Consider the following 24,637-nt stretch of genomic DNA (forward strand, 5'->3'; position numbering starts at 1 on the left):
TCTCCTTGATGTCTTAGAACTCGCTGTGTAGATCTTACTGTCCTTGAAATCACAGAGACTCACCTGCCTTTTCCTTCCCAAATTCTGGGATTAAAAGCATGCACCACCACACATAGCTGGGAGATTCTACAGAATTCTAAGTGACCAATTTTCCTTTATTCTCTCTCTTTTTTTTTTTAGATTTATTTATTTATTTTATGTATATAACTACACCATAGCTAGCTGCCTTCAGACACACCAGAAGAAGACATTGGACCCCATTACAGATGGTTGTGAGGCACCATGTGGTTGCTGGGAATTGAACTCAGGACCTCTGGAAGAACAATCAGTGCTCTTAACCACTGAGCCATCTCTTCATCCCTTTTATTTATCTCTTAATAATAGTTTAAAACAGCCTATTCCAGGCTATGATGCTCCAACTGGGAGTAGCCAGAACTAGGGGATAAGGAGAGAAAGAGAGGAGTCTGCATACTAGCTGCGAAGTACACTCAGGGTGGTGGGGGCTGAGACTCAGCAAGAGCAAGAGATCAGGGGAAAATAAGCTGAAGGTGAGCAAGACTCTGAAGGTCCCGGAGCACAGCTCTGACAGTGCACACAACAAAAACCACCTTGATAAGTATGCAGATTTGGCAAATTTGTTTTTATTTATAAATGGGTTCTGTCATCTAGATCCAAGAAAATCCTAAGGTAATGAGTCTTGGGAAAACAATAAAAACAATTTAAAAAGCAGTATTGCTCATAGAGTGGTTGTGAAAAAACATCACCTCAGAGCCAAAAGTGTCATATAAAGGTTTCATCTTATCCACTAAGAGATAAGTATGCAGCTAAACATAAGCACTAAAGGGAATGTAAATCCCAGCAAGGAAAAACAAGGGCAGCTGGGTGCTTTGTTAGTTCAGACATCCAGGCCAGATAACTCACATCCGGAGAACACAGGGAGGCATGTCCAACTGAACCTCCACCTTCCGAGACTGACCCAGTCTTGGAAGTCTGTGAAAGAAACAGGCCCAGATAATGAAGACAGCTGAAGATGTCCCTGTTTCACTAGTGTGAACAAAGATCCCAAAATGACAAGTAGATCAGCTGGATATGGTAGCTCATACTTGTGATCCTAGCATTTAGAAGGCTGAAGCAGGGGGATCATGAGTTAGAGGTCAGGCTGTAATACATAACAAGGTTTAGGTCATTGTGAGCTATGCAGCAAGACTCTGTCTCTAGAGTGGGGTGTGCACATCAGTGACAGAACACTTGCCTGGCATGCCCAAAGCCCTATGTCTCCACTCCAAGTACCATTTTTTAAAATTACATTCTTGAACCAAATATAAAATTTCCACAGATTTCTAAAATAGCCCCAAGAAGTTTTAGAGGGAGACAAGCTATAAAAGTCAGCATAAGTATGGTGATAATTAATTGGGAAAGGCCTACATGACAGTCTTCAGAAACTTGAATAAAGTCCTACTCACCGAATTCGCTAAGGACACAGCGTTAGAAGGATGGCTTCCATTGTGGATGACAGAATCAGGATTCAGAACACCTTGTCAGGCTGGAATCATTTAGGGAAAAAAAAACCCCACTGCAAGGTAAGTGAGGTTCTACATTTAAGCACAGCATGTCATGTGCACCTGTAGAATAGGAGAGCCCCTGGGCCATGTGTGTCCCCGAGACTCCAATGCCTGTGATCCTGAGTCACGCCCAGCTTTGAATACAGATAGGAACCACTAGAGACAAGAGCATAAGATGATTCCTTGAAATGAACTTTTCTCACTGAATTCTCACAGGATTATGGTACAGACATGGTTAGAACAGTAGTACAGGCTTAGTTGTCCCCATCTGCTGTGCACTCTTGGCCTCGTCCTCTGCAGATCCCAGACTTTTCTATGAAAGATAACCATGACTCTCTGCTTTAGCTTCTCTTGAACACGTTATTATTCCAACTTCCCTTTCTTTTTCTTTTTAAAGATTATTTATTTTATGTATGAGTATATTGTCACTTTCTTCAGACATACAGAGGGCATCAGATCCCATTACAGATGGTTGTGAGCCACCGTGTGGTTGCTGGGAATTGAACTCAGGTCCAGTGCTCTTAACTGCTGAGCCATCTCCCCAGCCCCACAACTTCTCTTTCTACAGTGTCTAAAACCAAAATTTAACAAGAAAAAAGAAAAATTATTTTTTCATTTGATTATTTTAAATTTATGTATTTTATGTGTATGAGTGTCTTGCTTGCATGCATGTATTTCCATGTGCCATGTATATGCCTGGTGCCCTCAGAGGTTAGAAGAGGACATCAAATCTCCCAGAACTTGAATTATAGTCAGTTGTTATCATCTATGTAGGTGCTGAAAATCAAACACAGGTCCTCTTGAACAGCAACCAGTCCTCCTGACAACTAAGCCATCTCTCCAGCCGTACATTTAATAGTCCTTATTTTGAGTCTTCTTTTAAACTTAGGTCTAAAAAAAGGAATGTTGATTTTTCTATAATTGTCATGCATTTTTATAATCATAGAAAAATTATTCAAATGTTATAAGATTATTTTAGATCTAATCACTTCTTCCAAAAACAAACTAATTAATCAGGAAATTCACAGTTTTCTTAGTGGAAAAAAATCAGCTTGATTCATGGTAAGACAGAATCATTGGACTTCCAAATATAAAAACAGGACTGTCCAGAAAATGAGAGGTGCCAGTGCCCAGCACTCTAAGACAGTGACAGACCCTGTCTCCAAAAAAAAGGAAGTTGGACTGCAGATGGCTCCTTGGGAAAAGCCGTGCAACCGTGAGGACCAAAGTTCAAATACCCAGGTCTTTCAGTGAAAGGGGTAGGAGTATCAGAAGGTAAAGACACTTCCAACCAAGTCTGCATTCAATCTCCAGAAGCCACATGGTGGGATAGACTCCTGCAAGTGATCCATAGCTGGCCATACCCTCACACATACATACAACATAAGTAAATATCAAAAAAAAATTTAAGATGAATACAGTAGTACTAATCTCTAATCTCAGTACACCTACAGCCAGCTGGAGGCAGAGACAGGTGAAAACCTGGAAGCCATTGAACCTGATGTATGCAACAGTAAACAAGAGACTATCTAAAAGTGGATGACAGGAACCAGTTCTGAGGTTGCCCACACCAATATGAATATACATACACCCTAAATACACATCATTCACACAGATTAAAAATAGAGTAGAAGCCAGGGCAGTGGTTCTCACCTTCCCAATGCTGCAACCCTTTAATGCAGTTTCCCATGTTGTGCTGAAACCCAACCATAAAATTATTTTTATTGTTCCATCATAACCATAATTTTGCTATTGTTGTGAATCATAATGTAAATATTTGTGTTTTCCAATGGTCTTAGGCAACCCCTGAGAAAGGGTTGTTAGACATATCCCCAAAAGGGGTTGAGACCCACAGATTGAGAACCGCTGAGTTAGAGAGATGGTTAAGAGCACTTAACACTCTTGAAGAAGACCGGAGTTCAGTTCCCAGCACCCATACTGGACAGCTCACAACCGCCTCTAACCCCAACTTTAGTGGATCAAACACCTTATTGTGGCCTCCTTAGGCACCTGCACACATGTGCACATACCCACACACAGACACATAATTGAAAATAAAGTAAATCATAAAAGACTAAACAGGGAATAGAGAGATGGCTCAGCAGTTAAGAGCACTGACTGCTCTTCCAGAGGACCTGAGTTCAATTCCCAGCAGCCACATGATGGCTCACAACCATCTGGATCTGATGCCCTCTTCTGGTGTGTGTATGAAGACAGCTACAGTGCACTCATATAAATAAAAATAAACAAAATTTTAATAAATAAAAGACTAAAGAACATTTTAAAACAAAAAACAAATGATACAGTGTTGTAAATGCTATTAGTTACTCTATTAGTTCTTAATATGACCTGCCCATCCGTGAAATAATCAACACTGAGTCCTATTGATTTATTTAATCAGTTTTAGCACAATTACTGGGTAATCTATCTTTGTGCACTAAACTGGGTATTTCCCACACTCCCCAAGTTACTTGCTGTTTGAGTCTCAACCAGACTGCCTTGCTCCATCATTCTGTCCTCAGGGGCCATATGCTCCTGGTCCATCCTGTTTAATGAAGGCCTCCTGCTCTCTCCATCTCCTCTCCCTTCTCATTCTTCCTCTCCTCATGGGTTTTCAAGCATCCCAAAGCTACTCACTACTTTGAGATTAGCCATGGGCTAACTCAACTGGTGGGTTCCAGAGCTGCTCAGCAATTTCCCTCAGGCTTTCCTCAAAGCATGGATGCTGTGCACTGCCGGGGAGGGGTTGGGCTCCAGTGAGACACAGCTCCCGATTATACTTGGGCCTCTTCTCTGTGAGCTAAAAGACAGGGGCAGGGCTTGTCACAGAACAAGAAGAAAAGCCAAAAACAGACTGAGAGAAGAGAAAAAATCTGAGCACAATTGAACTTCAAATAAGATAAAAATGTTTAAAGTTATGCTTTAATGCTAAAGAGAGAAAGAAATTGAATAAAAATTTCATTAACAGATATAAATAATTAAAGTTGATAAATTTAAAGAAATAAGACTTATAAAGATGAGATAGGCACATTGACAGAGAGTGTTTGGACTCTATAATGCCATTTAAAATTACTTAAAGATAGAAACAAAAGAAAAAGAAGTAGACTCTCTAAAAAGGGGGAGAAAGAGAGGAAAGGTCTCAGAGGAAAGAAAGAGAAAAAAAAAAAAAAAAAAAAAAAGAAAATAAGGTCTCCCAGAACTTTTCTAATACATACTCCAAATTAATCCATGGGTCAAGGAGGAAATTAAAGTTAGTATTTTGAAGTAAATGAAAGTGAAAACATTTCAATTTCATGTAATGCTGCTAAAGCAATATTTAGATGGAAATATATATATATCACCAAATGTCTAGATTAGGAAAAAATCTCATATCAATGATCTTAACTTCTACTTAAAACATTTAAAAACCCAAGCAAATTAATCCAAAGAAAGTGAAAGAAAAAATACAAAAACCAGAGCAAATATCAGTGAAAATGGAAATCAGAAAAACAGCAAAAAGTAGACAGCATGGTCAGACTGATGAGGGGAATTAGAAAGCAAACTCTCACCTGGTGTGGTGGCGCAGGCCTTTAATCCCAGCACTGAAGAGGCAGAGGCAGGAGGATCTCTGTGAGTTCAAGGCCAACCTAGTCTACATATAAGTTCTTGGACAGCCAAGGTTATGTAAACAAACTCTGTCTCAAAAATAAAGAAAAGAGAAGAAAAAAGAATGCAAATTTCCAGCGTCTAGTATCCCAGTAACTGATGTAAATGCTATATATTGCCAGCAGGTGGAAGGCAGAAGCAGGAAGATCTCTATGAGTTTGAGGCCAGCCTGGTCTACAGAGTGAGTTCCAGGACAGCCAGGGCTACACAGAGAAACCCTGTCTTTAAAAACAAAAACAGACAAACAAACAACTGAAAACCCCCATACTTATATTGTATAATAAATCCATCTATTCATCCATCATTTACAGTTAAAACACTCAATTCCTATCTCTCTAAGATACATGGTATATTAGCATAATCTATCCATAATCTATCCTAGTGTATCATAGTATACCAAACCTCTTATCCCTACCTCACTCTGTGAGGAGAGAGTTTTTTGGACATGACAGGTAATTTGAGAGAGGTGATGGTTTTAAGATTATCTATACATCTCAAAATTATCAAGTTGTATAGTTTAGAACTTTGGAATTTATTATATGGCACCAGTGCTTCACTAAAGCTATAAATGAAAGCTTCTGGGATCTGGGGTGCAGGGAGGAATGTCCAGGTGAGACAGGCAGTGCATTGTGGTAGAAGAAAACAGAGAAGGTTTGGGAATCGTCTGGCTGTATTCTAAAAGCAGTGAATCATCCTCCGGGGCAAGAGCAGAGGTTACAGGATGGAATGCAGCCAAATCACTAGAGATGTCTAGGCTTCACCATGCAGCCAAGAAGCTTCGAGGTACGTAAATGAACTTGAGTTCATGCCAGAATGGAAGTCACCTAAGAGAGAAGGCACAGAAAAAGTAGAAACTAAGACAGACTGTAGGCAGCTGTTAGAGATGATCAGAAAGGGAAGGACCATCTCAGAAGAGGAGGAAGATATATCCAGCGTGTGTGTGTGTGTACGTGTGTGTACACACACAGAGAGAGAGGGAGAGGGAGAGAGAGAGAGAGAGAGAGAGGGAGAGAGAGAGAGAGACACAATGCTACCCTAGAGAACTGTGGTACATGCTACTTATTAGATTAATTAAATGTATTTGAATGATTAACGTTGGTAAAAAGGAAGGAAGAAGAAGGAAAAAGAAAGGAGGGCAGGTATCAGCCTCTTTCTGCGTTCTGTGATGCAGACTCACTCACAAGTATCATTTTTATATTGTGCAAATACAAGAAAATCAGCTCTAGGTGTGTGATCTGTAGGTGAGAAGCTGCAAATGAGGTGGGAGAAGTGTTCTAGATGTGGCCAGCTGATGCTAAGTCCCAGATAAGAAAGGTCCCGTGACATGTTAGGCGCGACAGTCATCTGTAGCTGAGCGGTGGAGAATCCTGAGAAGAGGCGGCACCATTTTCAGACCTTATTATCCATGTGGGGATGCTTGGCAGCCACACTATGTGTGACCCTGATTTGGTTGCAAGTTAATGGAGCTCTTACAGATTTTTAAAAAGATAAATTGAAAATTACGAAATACCTTACTTTATGAGTTTCCAAAGCCATATCCTACTGTCTATCATCTTATGTACAGTTTCTGCCAACCATGACTTCTCTTTTATAAGGCCAGGCTCTCTGATGGCTACCTCTAGAGGCTCTTCAAAGCCTGTTGCTGTTAAAAATTTACCCAGGTTCCATTTCTAACTCTCAATAGTTAATGCCACACACTGTAACTTTGGCAGAGAGAATTATGTCAAATTTTGATGCCACTGCGGAGTTCCTTGAGCTGAGAATGTACAGTGTTATTAGATGTTATGAATGTGAGAGAATTACCCATCCCAGATTCCCAGACTTTACAGTTCTCTAGGCCACTCAGCAAACTTAATAGAATCAAGAGTTGCTGGGAAGGGGGAATGCTTAGCATGGGGAGTAGTCTGCCCAGTGCCAAACACTTAGTCCTGAAAACACATTTTATAACCAAGGAAATTTGATTAGACTACCAAAGACTGATTAAAGGATAGGGGGCTTCAGATCTGCTGTTCATCCTTAGCAATACTGTAAAAATGGAAAAATAGTTTAGAGGAAGAGGACAGATAACTCCTGGCAGGTTACCAGGTTCTATGCCCTGGTAACTGCAACGGCACGGGGTAAGGGACTCTGGCTTGTTCAGCAAGGGTCAGATATAAGTGGAACTCATCTGCCTGCTTAATTACAGCTGTGTGCTAAGACCTCCAGAGGAAGATAGTCTGAAGTCCCTCAGGGATATCCCAGGGAGCTGGAGAGCTTTGGTCCTATTTCAACCCAAAAATTCTCCCACTCTGCTTTGTTCTGGTTCTGAGGAGCTGTGGGAAATAGCTGTCCAATCTTGTGACTCACCCGATTTATACTCTGATCTTCTCTCTCCTATATTCTCAGACTCTGTTTTCTAGCTCCCTACTAGATTCAAATTATGCATACTACAGATGTACAGCAGTGAGAAACTATGAGAGAGTGACTACAGAACTGTATTTCCTTCCTGGCTCTGTAAGGAACTGGAAATGCCGATTTAGCTAGATGGGAGAGTTCCCAGGCATAATTCACCCCTGCAGAATTAATGCTTGGGAAAGGGAACCACTGAGAGAGGGAGCTCTGCTTCCTAGAAGGGTATTGCTCACACTGTGTGAGCTCTGCTTCCTGGATGGGCATTGCTCACACTGTGTGAGCTCTGCTTCCTGGGAGGGCATTGCTCACAGTGTGGAAACTCTTCTGGGAGGGCAGCTTTGCCAGTGGGAAGTAACATTCTCAGGCAAGAGTCTGGGAGTGGCCTTTCACTCCCTGAAGAGGTCACCACCTTAGAAAAAAAGGTTAGATAGGGAAGAGCTGCCCAGGAAAATCACATGTGTGTCTTTTGTCCAGGTGCTAGTGCTGGCCTGAGAGCACCACACTGGAGTTAAATGGGAGCCTGTGGCCCAATACAATTCAGAACACTTCTGTGATTAGTCACTGCTTAGCAGGTTTTAGCCTAAAGCAACGCTGTCCCTAGCAAACAATGGAAGTGAATTATACTTGCCTGCCCAATGTCTTCACTCCTGAGAGAACAGATTGCTCACAGAATGTTGTGTCTTCTGCACATACACATATGTGGAAATGAATAGAAGTTTCTGTGATACCAGGACAGTAGGAGGCTCTGTCATAAGTGCTTACTTACAACACAGACCTGGCTTTGTTTTTGTCGGTCATCTAGCCATAATTGTTGTATTGTCCTCTAACATTTGCTAAGCACATAGAACAGAAAATACTCTTCTAGAAATGGGGGATAGTCAAGGGGTGACTTAAAGGCCCCAATCTTAAGAGCTCACATGTAGAAAGGGTACCCTGCATAAAAGTATCCAGTACACAGGAGTAGAGTACACGACTACACCTTGAGGCTGCCTGAAAGATAGGTGTAAGTCATCCACATCTGGCAGGAACTCAGGAAGGTGAGGCCTGGCCCACACTCATCTGGGTGGCAAGAGTCAAATCAGGAAAGTTCTGTGCAATTGTCAGGCACCTTCTGTGTAAGTGGCTGCCAGGAACAACCCAACACAATTAATAGAACTATCTCCTTTAGTGACAGTGTCCCAGACATGACAAATGCCATGACAAACCGACTTGTACACTGCACTGAGGGAGCTGGTAGGTTATGTAAGGTGAAGGGACTAATCCAATTTGTGTTCTAGAAAAAGAACTCTCTCAGCCATGAGGAAGACAGTTTGCAAAGGGATGAGGTTGGAGACAGGATTTCTCCACAGAGCAGTGTAGAGTTAAACATTGCTTGTTTTAAAAACTAAACATCTCAACTCAAACTTGCCTAAATGTTGGTTAGAAGAATGTCTGTTTCCAATTAGAAATGTTTTGAACTGCATCAAGTTGCATAGATTTCTGAATGTAACCTAGCCTAGCCTTTTATTGATTCTCTCTCTCTCTCTCTCTCTCTCTCTCTCTCTCTCTCTCTCTCTGTGTGTGTGTGCACGTGTGCGTGTGCGTGTGTGTGTGTGTGTGTGTGTGTGTGTGTGTATACACATGTGTACATATGTACTCAGGCCCTACATGGTGAGCCCATGGAAATCAGGACAACTCTGAGGAGCTGGTTCTCTCCTGCTCTTCTGCCCTCTTGTCTGATCTGAGGATTAAATTCAGGTGTGTTCACAAGTGTCTATAACCACTCAACCATGGCCTGTATCTTAGTCTTTTTTAAGTTCTTAGTAATTTTCAAAAATACTGGCTGCCTACTACCTATCAATCTGTCTTTGGAGTACCAGAGACTCTGTAGGGATGTTTGATACCACAAAGAATTCTAAGAAGTACTGAGGGCAAGGGAAACTTCAAATTTTTCTTGAGAAAAGGTAACAGTGCCAACCGTCTCTGATGACCCAGATTTAGGTTGGAATTTGCCTAGGAAATCATTGTCTAGGAAGCTGCTACTGGCCATCACTGTGACACACCCATCACTGTGGCATGCCTTTTGAATTGTTTTGTTAGCTCTGCAGACTGGTTTTACCAAGCCACCCACACTTCTCATTGGAGTCTATGAAACTACTGAATGCATCTCTGAGATGGATGACTTGAATAGGGGTGTAGTCTGTGAAGCCAAGAGCTGAGATCCTCAAACATAGCAATGGAATCAACAGTGGCCTTCGTTATACAAGGTGCATTCAGTAGAACACACGATTTAGGTGTCCTGTGATCACCCACTCCTGGTGCACATGCCCTTTTATAGGGCTGTATGTACTTGATAACTAACAGCAAAGACAGAGAACAGACCCCACAATGGCCAAGGCATCTTGAAGGAGCTAGCCATGGCTAGCAATGGCATGCTCAGGCTAAGGTGGCCTCATCTGTCTCCCCCTGTACTTACTGAACAAGAGTTCTTTGTGTTCTGTTTCCCTGTTATAAACTGAGGCTAAGAGTTGCTAAGCACCAGGATGGTACACCATAGATGTTCAACAGATGCTGGCAAGTTTTATCATGGCTACCATAGAACAGACTCTGTCCAGGTGCCTGCACTCACTCAGCATGTTCTCTTGAGAAGAGTTCCTTTGCTGAACAGTGCTCTCTGTTCTGAGGTGACAGTCGTAAACAGAATAACAAGACTGGCATCTCAGAGCGCCAGGACAAAACAGTCTAACTCAGCTCCCTTTTCCTCATTTTCTTCTCATGTTAATTTCTGTCTACCTCCACCTTGTAGCCCTTCCCAGCAGCCCCTTACCTTCAGCCAGAAGCTACCATTTCTTTAGCAATTGTACCTAACACACACCAAAGCCAATAGCCCAGTCATCTACACCAGGCCCTGGGAAGGGGACCAAGCATGGGCTTGGGAATCCAGTCCACCCTCCAGCACAGCCCTACTGCTCAGAACCTCAGACTCAGAATCACATGCTCCTTGTCTAGTGTTCTGGAAATATCAGACATGTCTTGGGGGCCTGTTATAGCACATATCTGTGTTGGCTAAAGGTTTCACAGGAGAAAAACCAAAAGAGTGAGACAGCTTTTCTTTCTCTTTCTTTTTGAGGCTAGCCCATGATCCTCCTGCCTCCACCTCCTGAATCCTGAGGTTATAGACATGTGTTGCCATGCCCGGTCCACAGACTGCCTTTAAGTTATATCTGAGGTTCCAAATGAGTAATCCATTTATTAGAAATGCTGTCTGCCATTAAGGTAACAACCACAGCTACTACTTTGTTATTATTTTGTGCTGACTTAATTTTGTTTTCATATAAATGAGTTAAAAAAGTATTTTCCCAGGTAAGTTTGGACCCACTTAAATTTGCAAGTAGCTCACTTGTCCATGTCAGGATCTTTTTTGAAAGAAAAATTGTTTTGTTATGCTTATTTGTGTGTGCATGTACCACCCCCACTTCAGTGGCTCTTAAGGTATGATCTGAAATCATTCCAAAAGCTCCACGGTGCGAGCCAGCCTGCTCTCCTTGGCCTGTGGAACTTCCCCTATTCCTCCATCATCTCCTTCCTCAGGGTAAGGGCTAAACATATAACCACAGGCCCTGGGTCTCCATGGTTCTTCATTACAGCTTGTGATCACTGTTGTGTTTCATCTGGCTTATAATCACCTTTAGCTTGTCATTTCCCCATAAGTGAGCCACACGTTTATGGAGAACATGTCATGGCGTATGTCACTTTCATGTGACTCATCCGTGAAACCTAGCACAAGGCAGCAGCCTCTCCCCTAAGTTGGGAGGACTTGGAATTTACCTGGCCAAGCTCAGTACTCCAGCACTAAACTACTAAGTATGGGGTGTCAGCTTAGAGAGGAAAGAACAAGACAGGGGGGTTCTGACTCACACTTTCCAGGATGATACTGGGCAGGAAGCTGATAAAGTCCTGTCTTCAAAATGCAGTGAGTAACTAGAAACTTCTGGCTGGCAGCCCCTGCTCAGCCTAGTTTGAGTGACTAGCAAAGGGAACAAGATGAGAGGCAAGAAGAATCACAGAGTGTGTCACCTAGCTCAGCTCACAGCCTCACCTGAGCTCCAGGGCCTGTGGCAATGCACATCATGGGAAGCCAGAATTGCAACATGGCAATTCTCTTCTTCATGTCACCTCCAAAATAGCCAGTGGGCAGGTTGGAGGTAATACACCGGCCTCCAGATCCTGCAGGAAAAGTTAAGAGTTGTAGATAACTTGAACATACTTAGCCCTGAAAGAACAAAAAAAAAAAAAAAAAAAAAAAAAAAGGCATGCAAAATTGGCATTAAACTGACAGGTAATAGTTGGAGGTGTGATTGAATGTCATATGTGCAGCGAAGGGACAGGCAAGGAGCTCCAGAATGTTCTATGCCTTGCAGCTTTTCCTGAGGGAAACAAACGTTTAGTCCATGAAGTGGCCCTTGCTGCTGATCAGATGCACATGCTGGGTGGAGATACAAAACCAAGAGCTCATGGAGCCCATGCTGGCCTTGAGCTTTCTATGTTGCCAAGGACAACTAACTTGCTATCCTCATGCCTCGACCTCCCTGATTCTGCAGACATGTACCACCATCCTTGGCTGATCCCAGCTTCTTAAGCAGTAGGGTCTCAGATACCTTAGCAACAGAGGCTGGAGAATGGTTCCGAAGGTAAGACTTCCTGCTGTCCTTGCAGAGGAACCAGGCTCAATTCCCTGTCAGTCTATACTGCGTACAATGTGAGTGTTCTGCAGTGCACATGTCAGCATGTGAGTATCAAATTAATATATCTTTTGATTCTACTGCATTAAAATATTTGTCTTTTTTAAATTGGTATTTAAGTTGATGACTTGAGGGACTGGAGAGAGAGATGACTCAGCAGTTAAGAGTATCTCTGCTGTTCTTGCAGAGGACATGACTTCTGTTCCCAGCACACACATCACAAGCTCCTGTAACTAATTCCAGGGAATATGACGCCCTCTTCTGGCCCCCATAGGTACTGCATTCGTGTTCACAAACCCATATACACATATGCTTAATTAAAATGTTGAGTATGTATATCTGTATGTGGATATATGTGTATAAGTACAGGTGCTATAGTGGCCAGAAGATGGGAAATAAGAAAGGTAGGGGTGCCAGACTTGAAAATGGCCTCTGTGTATAAGTGCAGTACCTGTGGAGGCCAGAGGAAGCAGCAGATGGCAGATAGCAGACATTTGGTTGTTAGTTGCCCAATGTGGGTGCTAGAAGTCAAACGAGTCTTCTACAAGAGCAATACTCACACTTAACCACTGAGCCATCTCTCCAGTCCCAAAGCTGGTTCTGTTAATTATAGTGTATTCATGAGAATGCAGTAAAAAGTGAATACCTGACCAGCCTGAAGGTCAAATTGAAGTGCACACTCATTCACACACAGACACATTCTGAAGCACTCAGAGAACATGTATAGATAGATGATAGTGGCTAGTACTGTGTTTGTTTGAGTCGTACATGCCTTAAAACTGGAGTAATACAGAGTATAAGCCCACACAAGATCCCTGGCAGTATACAATCACAATGTACCTGTATTAACATATAAACCTCACAGGCCTAGGAGGTGACTCTTATCCCCATTTCATGACTGAAGAAACTGAGGCATAGAGAAGTGATATCACTTGCTCAGTCATAGCTAATCGGAAGAGACCAGAACTCAATGGGTCTGGCTGCAGCCTCCTGAACCTGGAATTCTATGAAAGACTGCACAGTCTATAGAATATGAACTGTTATTCAAAGCTTGAGTAAAACGTGTGGAACAGAAGTGCATTTTAAATAGAAAACAGGGAAGGCAGGAGTGCCAGGCTTGGAAATGCCGTTTCCTTTGGTCTCTTTGGGAAATCATCCTATAGCAAAGCAAAAAAGAGTCAGGGAGCCTTTCCTTTGTAAAGGAAGTCGGCGTTGGGCTCCTTGCTGTAGACAGTCCAGTCACTGACAGTGAGTCCTCAGGTAGAGAGCAGTCTACTGTTTTCAAACCACAGGTGTGGCCCTGTGATGACAGCCACGCCTTCTTGTTCTATCTTTATCCTCTGTGAAAAAACACTAATAAAATGTGCTGAGAAGTAAAACACTTAATCAGACTTGAAGGGACCCTCTTTGTCATGAGAGCTGCCACACCAGCCATTAATGCTGACTGCCGAGTGCCTGCAGCCTTGTTGTTTCCAGGGGTTGAGGCACTCAGGGTAGAATTTTCTCTTGGGGTCAGGAAAAGCCTTGCCTCCAAGACTGCTACTGTGGCTGTTACACCCAGATACACTGTGTTAAGCCACACTTACCCACAGGCTCTAATTCCCAATGAGGATACTTTTTTGTTCTAAAAAATGTGTTGAGAAAAGCCAGAGAGATAGCTCAGCAGTTAAGAGCACTGGCTGCTCTTCCAGAGGACCTGAGTTCAATTCCCAGCAACCACATGGTGGATCATACCTGCCTGTAACTCCAGTTCCAAGGAATCCATCACTCTTATAAGACATATATACAGGCAAAACACCAATGCACATAAAATAAAAATAAATAAACATTGAAAAAAGTTTTTAATTTGTTGAGATAAAATATCAGAATAATGTTTTTAGATAACCTGAAAATGGCATAGCATTCAAGTTCAGTGCCCATAGGTAAAATATTGTGGGAAGGTAATAGAGCCCTTTATGACGGTGAGTGACTAACCCAGAACTAGACTAACAACAGAGCATCTCAGGCCCTACCCAGGCAAGCTACCGTCACCAGAATGACAAGTGAAGGACTCACCTTATTTTACTAAGCAGTAACTGCAGTGCTGAAACCCAGGCTTGAGATTCTGTTCTGTAAGTCACTTATCACTCCTACGACATCAATCTTCAACTGCCTTAGCCAGAATGACTTTCCTGCAGCATTTCTGTGTAAACTATTTGAAGTCTCTAGGAGCACCAGGCCATTTCTGTGTATGGATATGGTAATGTGCATGTGAGTGCAAGTACCCACAGAGTCCAGAAGAGGGCATCAGATCCCCTGGAGCTGCAGGCAGTTGAAAGCTGCCCAACATGAGTGCTGGTAACTGAACTTGGGCCCTATGCCAAATGTACGTGCCTGTTGCCTGCAGAGGCCAGAAAAGGACATTAGGTCCCTTGAAACTGGAGTTACAGATGGTTTGCAAGAGCACCCAGTGTTCTGTGCTCTAAGCCTCTGAGCCATTTCTATAGCCCCAAAGCTCATTTTAAAGTGACATATAGTCACCTGTCCTGTATCTGCATGGTCTGTGACAGACTTACTTGACTGAAGATGAACTATAGATAGGTTTTCATCATCTTGATGACCATAGCAAATGCTTGGGCCCAGAACATGTCAATGGCTATTTCACCTAACAGTACAAAGACAGCTTCTTCTGTTTTCCTGTGTCACTAACTGGCCTCTTCCTGAAGATGTTTAAAATGTATTATTTAACTAGCCTCTATCGTTGAGCATCTAGAATGCTCTCAGGTTCCAGTCTGGCAGTGCTGTGAATTAGTCTCAGATATGTTTATTCCTATTGCAATTGTTTACTAAAAAAATCCTAGAAACAGAATTGTGAGATTAAAGGTATATGCTTCTTAAATGTGAAAGGCCTTTTTGATCCACATTGTAGATCTGCCCCATGAAGCTATGAGTATTGTGCGTCTACCAGCTAGGAGCAGACCCCAACTAGCACTCTGACAGGGAAGAAACACTTCCCCCTCATTGTTTTAGCCAACATTCATATGGATCTACTAGTTCCCTGTGTTTTATGAATCATTTATATGCTTTGTCTCTTATTAGCATGTCATTATTTGATACTAATTTCTTTTTATGTTGGTAAGAATATTTTTTTCTTTTTTAAAAAAGAATTTTAAATACAATTTATGTATTGTATGTATATGGGCATTTTGTCTGAGTGTACATCGGCACAGCAGAGGGAAGGCCATTGGATCTCATGGAACTACAGTTATAGACAGTTGTGAGCTGCCATGTGGATTCTGGGAATTGAACTCAGGACCTCTGGAAGAGCAGTGCTCTTAACTATTGAGCCATCTCTCCAGCCTTGGTACTAAGGCTTAAGAGTGCTTCATGTAGCTGCCATGCATGTTGAAGACATTCTCTTTGTCTTTTCAAATTGCATTATCTTTTCTGTAGTGGGTTCGTATTTTATGTGGTCAGAACTTCCGTTTTCTTTAGTATTCACATGAACACTTTTTTTTTTTAAGTCCTGGGATGGTGGTGCACACCTTAAATCCCAGCACTTGGGAAGCAGAGGCAGGAGATCTCTAAGTTTGAGGCCAGCCTGGTCTATAGAGTGAGTTCCAGGACAGCCAAGACTACACAGAGAAATCCTGTCTTAAAACTGAGAAAGAGAGAGAGACAGAGAGAGACAGAGAGACAGAGACAGAGAGAGCTTCCCTACCCAAATATGACAAATACCTACTTATATTCTCTCTCTTTTACACTTCTGTGAATCTCATTTTCATCTGTTTGGTTTTGTATGGTGACTGGAAACCAGTGCTTTGCAAATACTAGGCAGTCACTGGCTCTTCCTCTAAGCTACATTGCTTTCTTTTTTGTTATAAATGTCAATGATATGTTAGCTTTAGTCAGACTCCCTACTTAATAGACAGTTGTAGAACTGTGGAACACACTTTGAGGGGAAGGAACTGGCAAGAGGGAAGCCAGTTAACTGAGTATTCAGTAGGACAGGACGGCCCTACCTATGCCTGTGATTCCGACCTGCTTTCTGGTGTCTGAAGCTTATTATAGAGCAGTCACCCAGCAGTCATCCCTCTGCTGCTGCACTGATTCTCTACCTCGGGAGGGGCAAGGGAAGGAGCTCCCTGTCAGCGAGAGCCCCAAGGGAAACTTTCAGGAAGAAGCATATTTACCAGGCTCGGGGGGCTTGAGGTAGGGCTGGTGAGTGAGCGGCTGCACGTGATGAGCAAGTGTCTCATTTGGGTTACTGAGCAGATGATGGAGACTGTAAAGATGAGGGAGGTGGAGCCTAGGGCAGGAGAGAAACATGAAAATTAAGGATTCAGCAAGGATGTGAGTCATTTGCATTGAGAATCTGAGCAGTGAGCTGCAGGAATCCCTGACCTTAGAAACTTCATGGTGCAGAAAGGGTAATAAGGTAGAAGCCAACACTGAAAAGGAACTGCAAGTAGTAGGAGTGACTGATATAAGACACATGATGAAAATTAAAACAAAAGCAACAAAGCTGGTCAAGAAGGAACTCAGCACTCCCGCTCAGAAAGTAAGCAAACAAAGCTTACCAAATGTGTCAGAACTCAGAATGACAGTGACCCAGGGAAGAAGTGTCAAGGCCAGACTGCTCTGGTCACTAAACATTGTAGCACCCCACATGTACTTCCTGTTTCAGCTACAGTTGGCTGTTCTTGCATATCAGGTCCATTCTCAGCTATTTAGTTAAACATACCACTCCCTGTACTGTTGCCAAATGTCCCTCCACCCTGATGAGCCACTTGTCCTATCAGTAGCTACCTCAAATGTATCCCCTATCTAAGAGCAATCCTGTCCATCACTGCCCAGAATTGGCCCATTGGTTCTCAGAGCTGACACCCTGGCATTCCTACCTCCACTCAAATATGCCATCTCCTGTGTTAGTCACATAGTTATCAATGCTTTTGAGATTTCTAAGAAAGGTTTCCCCAATGACAATGGCTTAACACTTCCTGGAGCCATGTCCAAAAACAGCCTATAGCATACTTGTTTTATTTTTTATTTGTTTACTTATTTTTTTAAGATCTACTTATTTTATATATATGAGTATACATTCACTCTCTTCAGACACTCCAGAAGAGGACATCAAATCCCGTTGCAGATGGCTGTGAGCCACCATGTGGTTGCTGTGGTTGCTGGGAATTGAACTCAGGACAGGACCTCTAGAAGAGCAGTCTTAAGCGCTGAGCCATCTCTCCAGCCCTTTGTTGACTTATTTATGTATATTGTTATTTTGCCTTCGTGTATGTCTGTGTACTTCATACGTGCCTGGTATCCACAGAAGCCAGAAAAGGTTGGCAATCCCCCTGAGACTGGAGCTACAGACAGTTATGAGCCACCGTGTGGGTGCTGGAACTAAAACCTGGATCCTCTGGAAGAATAATAGCATTCTTAACTGCTGAGCCATCACTACAGCCCCGCATTCTTCTTTTTAAAGATTTGTATTGCCATTGTGTGATAGCAATGCTGTTCCAAATGCTGTTCCAAGTCAAATGTTTTGATTATAAGATGTTTTCTATTACTTCTTTGGTGTAAAGCTGATTCCCTAGCAAAAAGTTTCTTTATTCCATGGCCTTTCTTACTTTAGTATATTGCTTAGCGTCAAAGGGAACTTGGACCCCAGAAGCTTAAGATATAGATAGATAGATAGATAGATAGATAGATAGATAGATAGATAGATAGAGATAGATAGAGATAGATAGAGATAGATAGAGATAGATAGAGATTAGATAGATGATAGATAGATATAGATTAGATAGATGATAGATAGATAGATAGATAGATAGATGATAGATAGATAGATAGATAGATAGATAGATAGATAGATAGATAGATAGATGATAGATGATAGATAGATAGATTCCACCAAATGAAGAGCAGGTCCATAGTAGAGACTGTACCTTTAACACCATCTTGTCCCAGCATAGTGCCTAGGGCACAGTAGGCATTCTTGTAATGAAGGAGGGAGGGAGAACAGGCATGCAGGAGGGAGGGACAGAGGGGAAGAATGGATGAATAAACATCAGAAAAAGAGGAAAGGGCAAGCACACAGAAGCATGAAGAGATGGGAGGGAGGGGAAAGATTACAATGCTAAGCAATAAGCAGGGCAGAAGAGCAGGGTGTTTATATGAATCGCTCTTAAGAAAGTTGGTTGTAGCCGGGCGGTGGTGGCGCTCACCTTTAATCCCAGCACTTGGGAGGCAGAGGCAGGCGGATTTCTGAGTTCGAGGCCAGCCTGGTCTACAGAGTGAGTTCCAGGACAGCCAGGGCTATACAGAGAAACCCTGTCTCAAATAAATAAATAAATAAATAAATAAATAAATAAATAAATAAATGTTGGTTGTAAAGATGAGAGAGACAAGGCAGTAGCTCTGAGTAGTTTGATTTGAGGGCATTTGGTAGTATTCGAGGTACAGGAGGATGTGCAGATTGGTTGACTTATCTAATGGAAGAGATTTGGGCATGCTTACAGGCTAAGGAAAAGGCAGAAAAGAAATTTAAAAATATTTCTTTAATTACTCAATAAGTACATATTGAGTACCAGCAATGTACCACGCACTGCACTAAGCACTGTACCAGGTGGGATGAGCAAGATGGACTGAGTTCATGCCATAGAGCTTGCATTCCAGTGGAAAATGATGGAGTGTGATTGGGTGTTAAGGTGTCATCCAAGCTGGTGCCATCTCAGGAAGAGCAAAACATGGTTATGTGAGGCCAGGTTCAACGTGCGTGTGACCTACAAATGCCTGAAGAAAAGTCACCCACTTCCTAAAACCTGAAGCAAGCTGTCTCGAGTCTTGTCTGCATGTGAGGGACGTGGACAGTGGGCAGGAGCGAAGAGGGATGGGCTGCTGTGTTCTCTGCTGATTCAGGCAAAGTGGTGCCGTCAGCTGTCACAAGTGAAACAGGCAGAAAGACGAGGTTCTGTCTAGCCAGCTAGCCTAAGTCTTTCTGGTCTTCCTAAGTGACTCACTTCCCTTTGGGGTGGTTTTCCTAACAAACGCTGCATAAGCCTTATATCCAAAAAGAAAGAAAAGATGTATCTGAGTATGACCTGCAACTTGACTTAATCAACTTCTGAACATTGTACAATAGCTCTCTGCTTCATGATAGCAAAAAAAAAAAAAAAAAAGATGTTTTCACTATAACAACAGTAGAGATAGCTTATAATTCTAGAGTCATTCTGTTCTACAGGTAATATTAAGAAATGGCAACAGACTGAATAAAGAGATTATTTTTAGCCAGGCAATGGTGATGCATGCCTTTGATCTCAGCTCTCAAGAGGCAAAGGCAGGCAGATCTCTGAGTTTGAGGCCAGACTGGTCTACAGAGTGAGTTCCAGGACAGCCAGGGCTATACAGAGAAACCCCGTCTCCAAAACAAAAAAACAAGAGCAAACAAACAAAAAATTACTTGTAAATTTCTTCACTTATCTCTGTTCCTCAAATAATAGGCAATTTCATAAACTTTATAAATAGAAAGGATATAAAAATATTTTAATACCTAAAAAACAAATTACAGGGTATGAACATTGGGTGTTGGCTTATGATTTACACCTTTTCAACAGTGTTACCCAGAGGCCTTCCTAATCCTCCATGATTCACTACAGAAATTTTGTTTTAGTTTCCAAGACAGTAAATATAAACAACAAAACTAGAACACTGTAGTGGTAAAAAAAAAATTAATATAGCATATTGCTTAAGAAAGGAATCACTGGCTGGGCGGTGGTGGCGCACGCCTTTAATCCCAGCACTTGGGAGGCAGAGGCAGGCAGATTTCTGAGTTTGAGGCCAGCCTGGTCTACAGAGTGAGTTCCAGGACAGCCAGAACTATACAGAGAAACCCTGTCTCGAAAAACCAAAAAAAAAAAAAAAAAAAAAAAAAAAACAAAGAGAGAGAGAGAGAAAGAAAGAAAGGAATCACTGCTTAAGATAGAAAAATCATTTATTCCATGATAATATTCATCTTAAAATAGGTTTGTCCTAACATACTATTGATCCTGCACTCCATATTACTTCATTTTTACTAAAGAGTTCCAATAGCGTTGGGTTGGACACAATCCCAGAGTAGTGTGCCTTTCGGGGACAGTCTCTCTCACATAGTGTTTCTTTCCCTCTTCACAGTCCCGCACATATCTAATGTATGAAATCAGCTAATGTGGCCTACACATGACACCAAAGGAAAGGGAGAGCCTGCACTGAAGAGATTTAACATCCATACAGGTCATTGATAAGCCTCAACACCAAAGCATAAACTGACCTGTCACAGCTCAGAGATCACTGCCTCCCTTTAAAGGCTAAAGTGTGTACTTGTTTTGTTTTTTGTTTGTTTTTTTTTTTTTTTTTTTAGGTTATGCAGTTAGTATTTTTCACACACACACACACACACACACACACACACACACGAGACTCTGGAGTCTCACATGCAGCAGGGGTCAAGGCAATGGTCTGCTGAGAGACTCCTAAAGAGCTCTTCCTCCAGGCTGCCCTCTGCAACACACACACACACACACACACACACACACACACACACACACACACGCTCTCTTTGTCGTTTTGCTTTGTGTGAGGCAGGCCTGCATGTAGCACAGGCTGGCTTTGAGTGCCGTGTCCTCCACCTCCCTGGTACAAGGTTTGCAGGCATGTACGAGTGCACTCAGCTGGCCAGTTTCTCTTAGAATAAACTTTCAACAGCCATAGAATTTTCAGACCATAAGACCAGAAAAGCAGACTGGGGCTTTGTAGAAACTCTGTCCATGGTACGAGCAATCCACAGAGTAGTAAACTAGCCTGTCAAACCCAGAATAGTCTGCAGAGTAAATGTTAAGCCTACAGGTACACATCCCAAAACCTGACAATGTCTTGGGATGTGTGGAAGTGGTGGTTGGTATGCCAAGATAATGATGAAAGATCTTTCCCAATCTACTTATCTGTGTCTCTAAGAACCACAGGCTCCTGACTTCACAGAAGTCACCTTTAAACGTGAGGACTCAGCCCACATGATATGTTAACAGCGAGGCAGGATGGGAAAGCATGGCATTTATTCTATTCCCCTGATCACTTTGAATGTCACATTCCTTATCTGTAAAATTGGGATAAAAATACCTGCCTCCTGGGGTTTCCACAGAGATTAATCTAAATCGAGAAACAATGTAAACTGCCTGGTGCCATCTCTGTCAGGTACTTGGTGACTGACATGTTTGATGTTTCACTGTATAGAGTATGCTGTAATTACACAAGGGAGACTGCTCGATGCTTAGAGCAGGACAAATGCTCCTTTTTCCACAGTGTGGTCAGTCTTCAGCAATGGAGCAGATCAGAAAACCTCCAGCAAACCTACATAGAACACACAGCCAGCTGCCCTCAGCTTTCTGGTCACATATCTAACTAAGCCCTTGTCAGTCTGTCCATATGACCTGTGGTATTGCAGGCTGTGAGCTGTCAGAGTTGAAATGCCTTCAAGGGACTCTCCTATGGGCATGTAGACTCATTTTCCATATTTAGGAACATAAAGATTTAGAGAACCTGTGGGTACTCTTTAAATGAATATCCCTGGAAGCTGTGTGCATCCCCCAACCCCCACCCAAAGCTCCTTTGTCTGCTTTCTCTAGGAAAGGTTCTAGGAAGGAGCCAGCATGCAGGAATTTAAAAGACAAGTGCGACAGAACAAAAATATGTGCTAAAAATACTAAAACCAACAAGGATTCATCATCTGAAAGCAGAATAGACTGCATGTGCCCCTGCTTCTAGACCTGCTCACTCCTTGATGGCTCTGTGCTATTCGGGGGTGACAGTAATTATGGAGCTGGAGTGCTCCTTGGCAGAGGCAGACAGAGCTTGGAGCAGAGGAATGGTTTCCATGGCAATGGCATCAGCATCTGAATGACTTCCTGTCACAACAAGTTGGTGATTTAATGAGTTCATCACCGAATTCCAAAGGAAAGCCAAAGTGGATGAGCCACTATTGAGACCTTGGAGTGGCTCATCCCAGTGTGTGTGTGTAGGGGGAGGGAGGTCTCCTATCCAGTGCAGCATGGGAAGGGACCAGGTGCTCCATATAGGATTAGGAGCCCTGTGGCAGTATACCAAGAAGAGGGAGACTAGACAGAATCTGTTGTAGGAGGGCTGCCTTGCTGTTCTCTAAGTTGAAAGAATCACAGTCCTCATGCAAAGCTCGCCCAGCTCAAACCTAAGGAAAGGAATGGGTCACTAGAGATCAGACACAGGTCCTTTATAAAGTAAAGGCATAAGAGAAAGACGTCAAATTCTAGTAGTGTGTGAACAGAAGGAAAGGGGAAAGTGGTGTACCTCATTCCATTACAGTACAGGGAGAAGTACTTAATATGGAGCAGAAGTCAATCATTGAGATTCCTTCCAGAACTGAAGTCTCATCTGTGCCCAATGGCATATAAAATTTGAACTAACATATTTCCTATGCAAACATGAAGCCCTAAGTTCCATCCCCAGAACTTACAAAAGAAGCCAGGTGTGGGTGGTGGCACACAGTTGTGTTCCTAGCACTGGAAGGTGGAAATAGCTAGATCTTAATAAGGCTTGCTGGACAGCCAACTTAGCCCAACCTGCTTGAGCCCCAGGTCCCAGTAAGAGACTCTATCTCAAAATACATTGTGGAGTGACACCCAGGGTTGACATCTGGCTTCTGCACAGCCCTGCATACATGCATACATACACAGATTTGGTGGATTAGAATGTACTGTCTGTACTTCAGCGTCCTTACTGATGATGGTTGGGCTGGTACGATAATGTCACATTAGCCTAGTCAATTACCTTGGGTTAGATGAAGGCAGAAGGTAGTGGTGCCCACTCGGGAGTCCTATTAGTAGGGGGTAGGACAGCATGCCATGTCTCTTGTGTGCCTTTCTTTATGGGATCTTCAGGGTGTTTACAATGGTTTAAAGAAGTTCAACCTTTCTGGGGACTACCTCGGAGGCAGGGGCTTTACATGCATCTTTCTCATGTAACCCAGTATTACCCTAGGGGGAGAATATTGTTTCCCATTTTTTCCTTTTGTTTTTTTTGTTTGTTTGTTTGTTTTTGTTTTGTTTCAAGACAGGGTCTCACTATAGCTGACCTTGAACTCACTGTGTAGACCACGTTGGCCTCAAACTTACTATGTAGTTCAGGTTGTCATTGAAGTCACTATGTAGACCAGGCTGGCCTTGAACTCACAGAGATCCACCTGTCTTTGCCTCCCACAGTGCTGAGATTAAAGGCACGCACCGCTACGTGTGGCTATTTGTTTTCTTTTTATAGAAAAGAGAACTCAGCCTTAGAGAGAATGTCAGTAGCTGGAGGCATCACCAGGTAGTAAATAGACAGCAGAGTCAAGAGTTCGGTCATGCTCTCCCCATCTCCTTAGTAGGTGTCTTTAACCATGCAGCCTTCAGACAACTGCAGATTGGTGTGGGCTACAGGCATACAAGAGGAAGAGAGTGAGACGTGATGCTTGGTATAGCACTATACCTTGGAAGGGTGAGTCTACCTCGCCACCTTCCTTCTGCCTGGCAAGGAAGTGGGCAAGGAAGAACTGCAGACCTGAATTACAAGGCAGGTGTCCAGGTCTGTGCTCAGTTACAAAGCACAGAGAAGCACTTAAATTGCATAGTACCAGAAACATCCCTGTTATCTTCTATCAAATATACCAGATTAACCAATGAGGTGGGCAGGCTTATTTGCCTTACACGTTTCATTTTTATGCTTAAACAGCATACAAAGAAAGTTGGAAGTATGTGTGTACATACATGTGACTTGTTAGGCAAGGCTGGCCCTTTTCTGTATTAGTAAATAGAAAGGGAAATGATCACCTGATGATTTGTCTCTGGCAAAGAAAAGAGAGTTGACGCTCATCATTCTATAGGGACTGACTCTCAAAAATGACGTCTGACATATTTTCCTGGAATTCTTGAAGTTACTGGCTTAGTCTTACTTTTCCATTCCTAACCAATCAAATGCAGGAGAGAAGGCTGTTTTATAAGCATTTTGCTCAGGACATCACCAGTGCTGATGCCAAAACTTCAGAAGCCATACTATCCCCATCTTCCTCATGTTCAGATTCATTTAAGACATATCTGCATTTTGTCCATTTTGTACAGTTATGGCAGCGTTATTCTTTTTTTACTAACTAACACCAGCATGAAATGTGAAAGGTGAGCCCTGTGTGTTTAATACAGATGGGATTATCTGACGAAGCCTCATCAGGCTGCCCCTCCTGCCCACACAGTCTGCTGCAGCATCTACACTTCTGCCCCTCCAGACAACTCTGTGCTTGAA

General features: G+C 42.6%; 1 protein-coding gene across 4 annotated transcripts in view; it reads left to right on the plus strand.

The window, feature by feature from the left end:
• The window catches only part of Myo1d (myosin ID), a 281,386-nt gene that overhangs the window by 223,664 nt on the left and 33,085 nt on the right, over nt 1-24,637 (plus strand). The window contains exon 22 of one of the 4 annotated variants that reach the window (XM_076936188.1): nt 9,239-9,293. The exons of the other annotated variants lie outside the window; for them this stretch is intronic. Coding sequence (XP_076792303.1) covers nt 9,239-9,278 — 40 coding nt within the window. The 3' untranslated portion in view covers nt 9,279-9,293. Of the gene's footprint in view, nt 1-9,238; nt 9,294-24,637 lie in introns of those variants that run through there. 4 annotated transcript variants of the gene reach the window in all.

The sequence above is a fragment of the Arvicanthis niloticus genome, chromosome 6 (genome assembly GCF_011762505.2).
Source record: "Arvicanthis niloticus isolate mArvNil1 chromosome 6, mArvNil1.pat.X, whole genome shotgun sequence".
Taxonomy (NCBI): Eukaryota; Metazoa; Chordata; class Mammalia; order Rodentia; family Muridae; genus Arvicanthis; species Arvicanthis niloticus.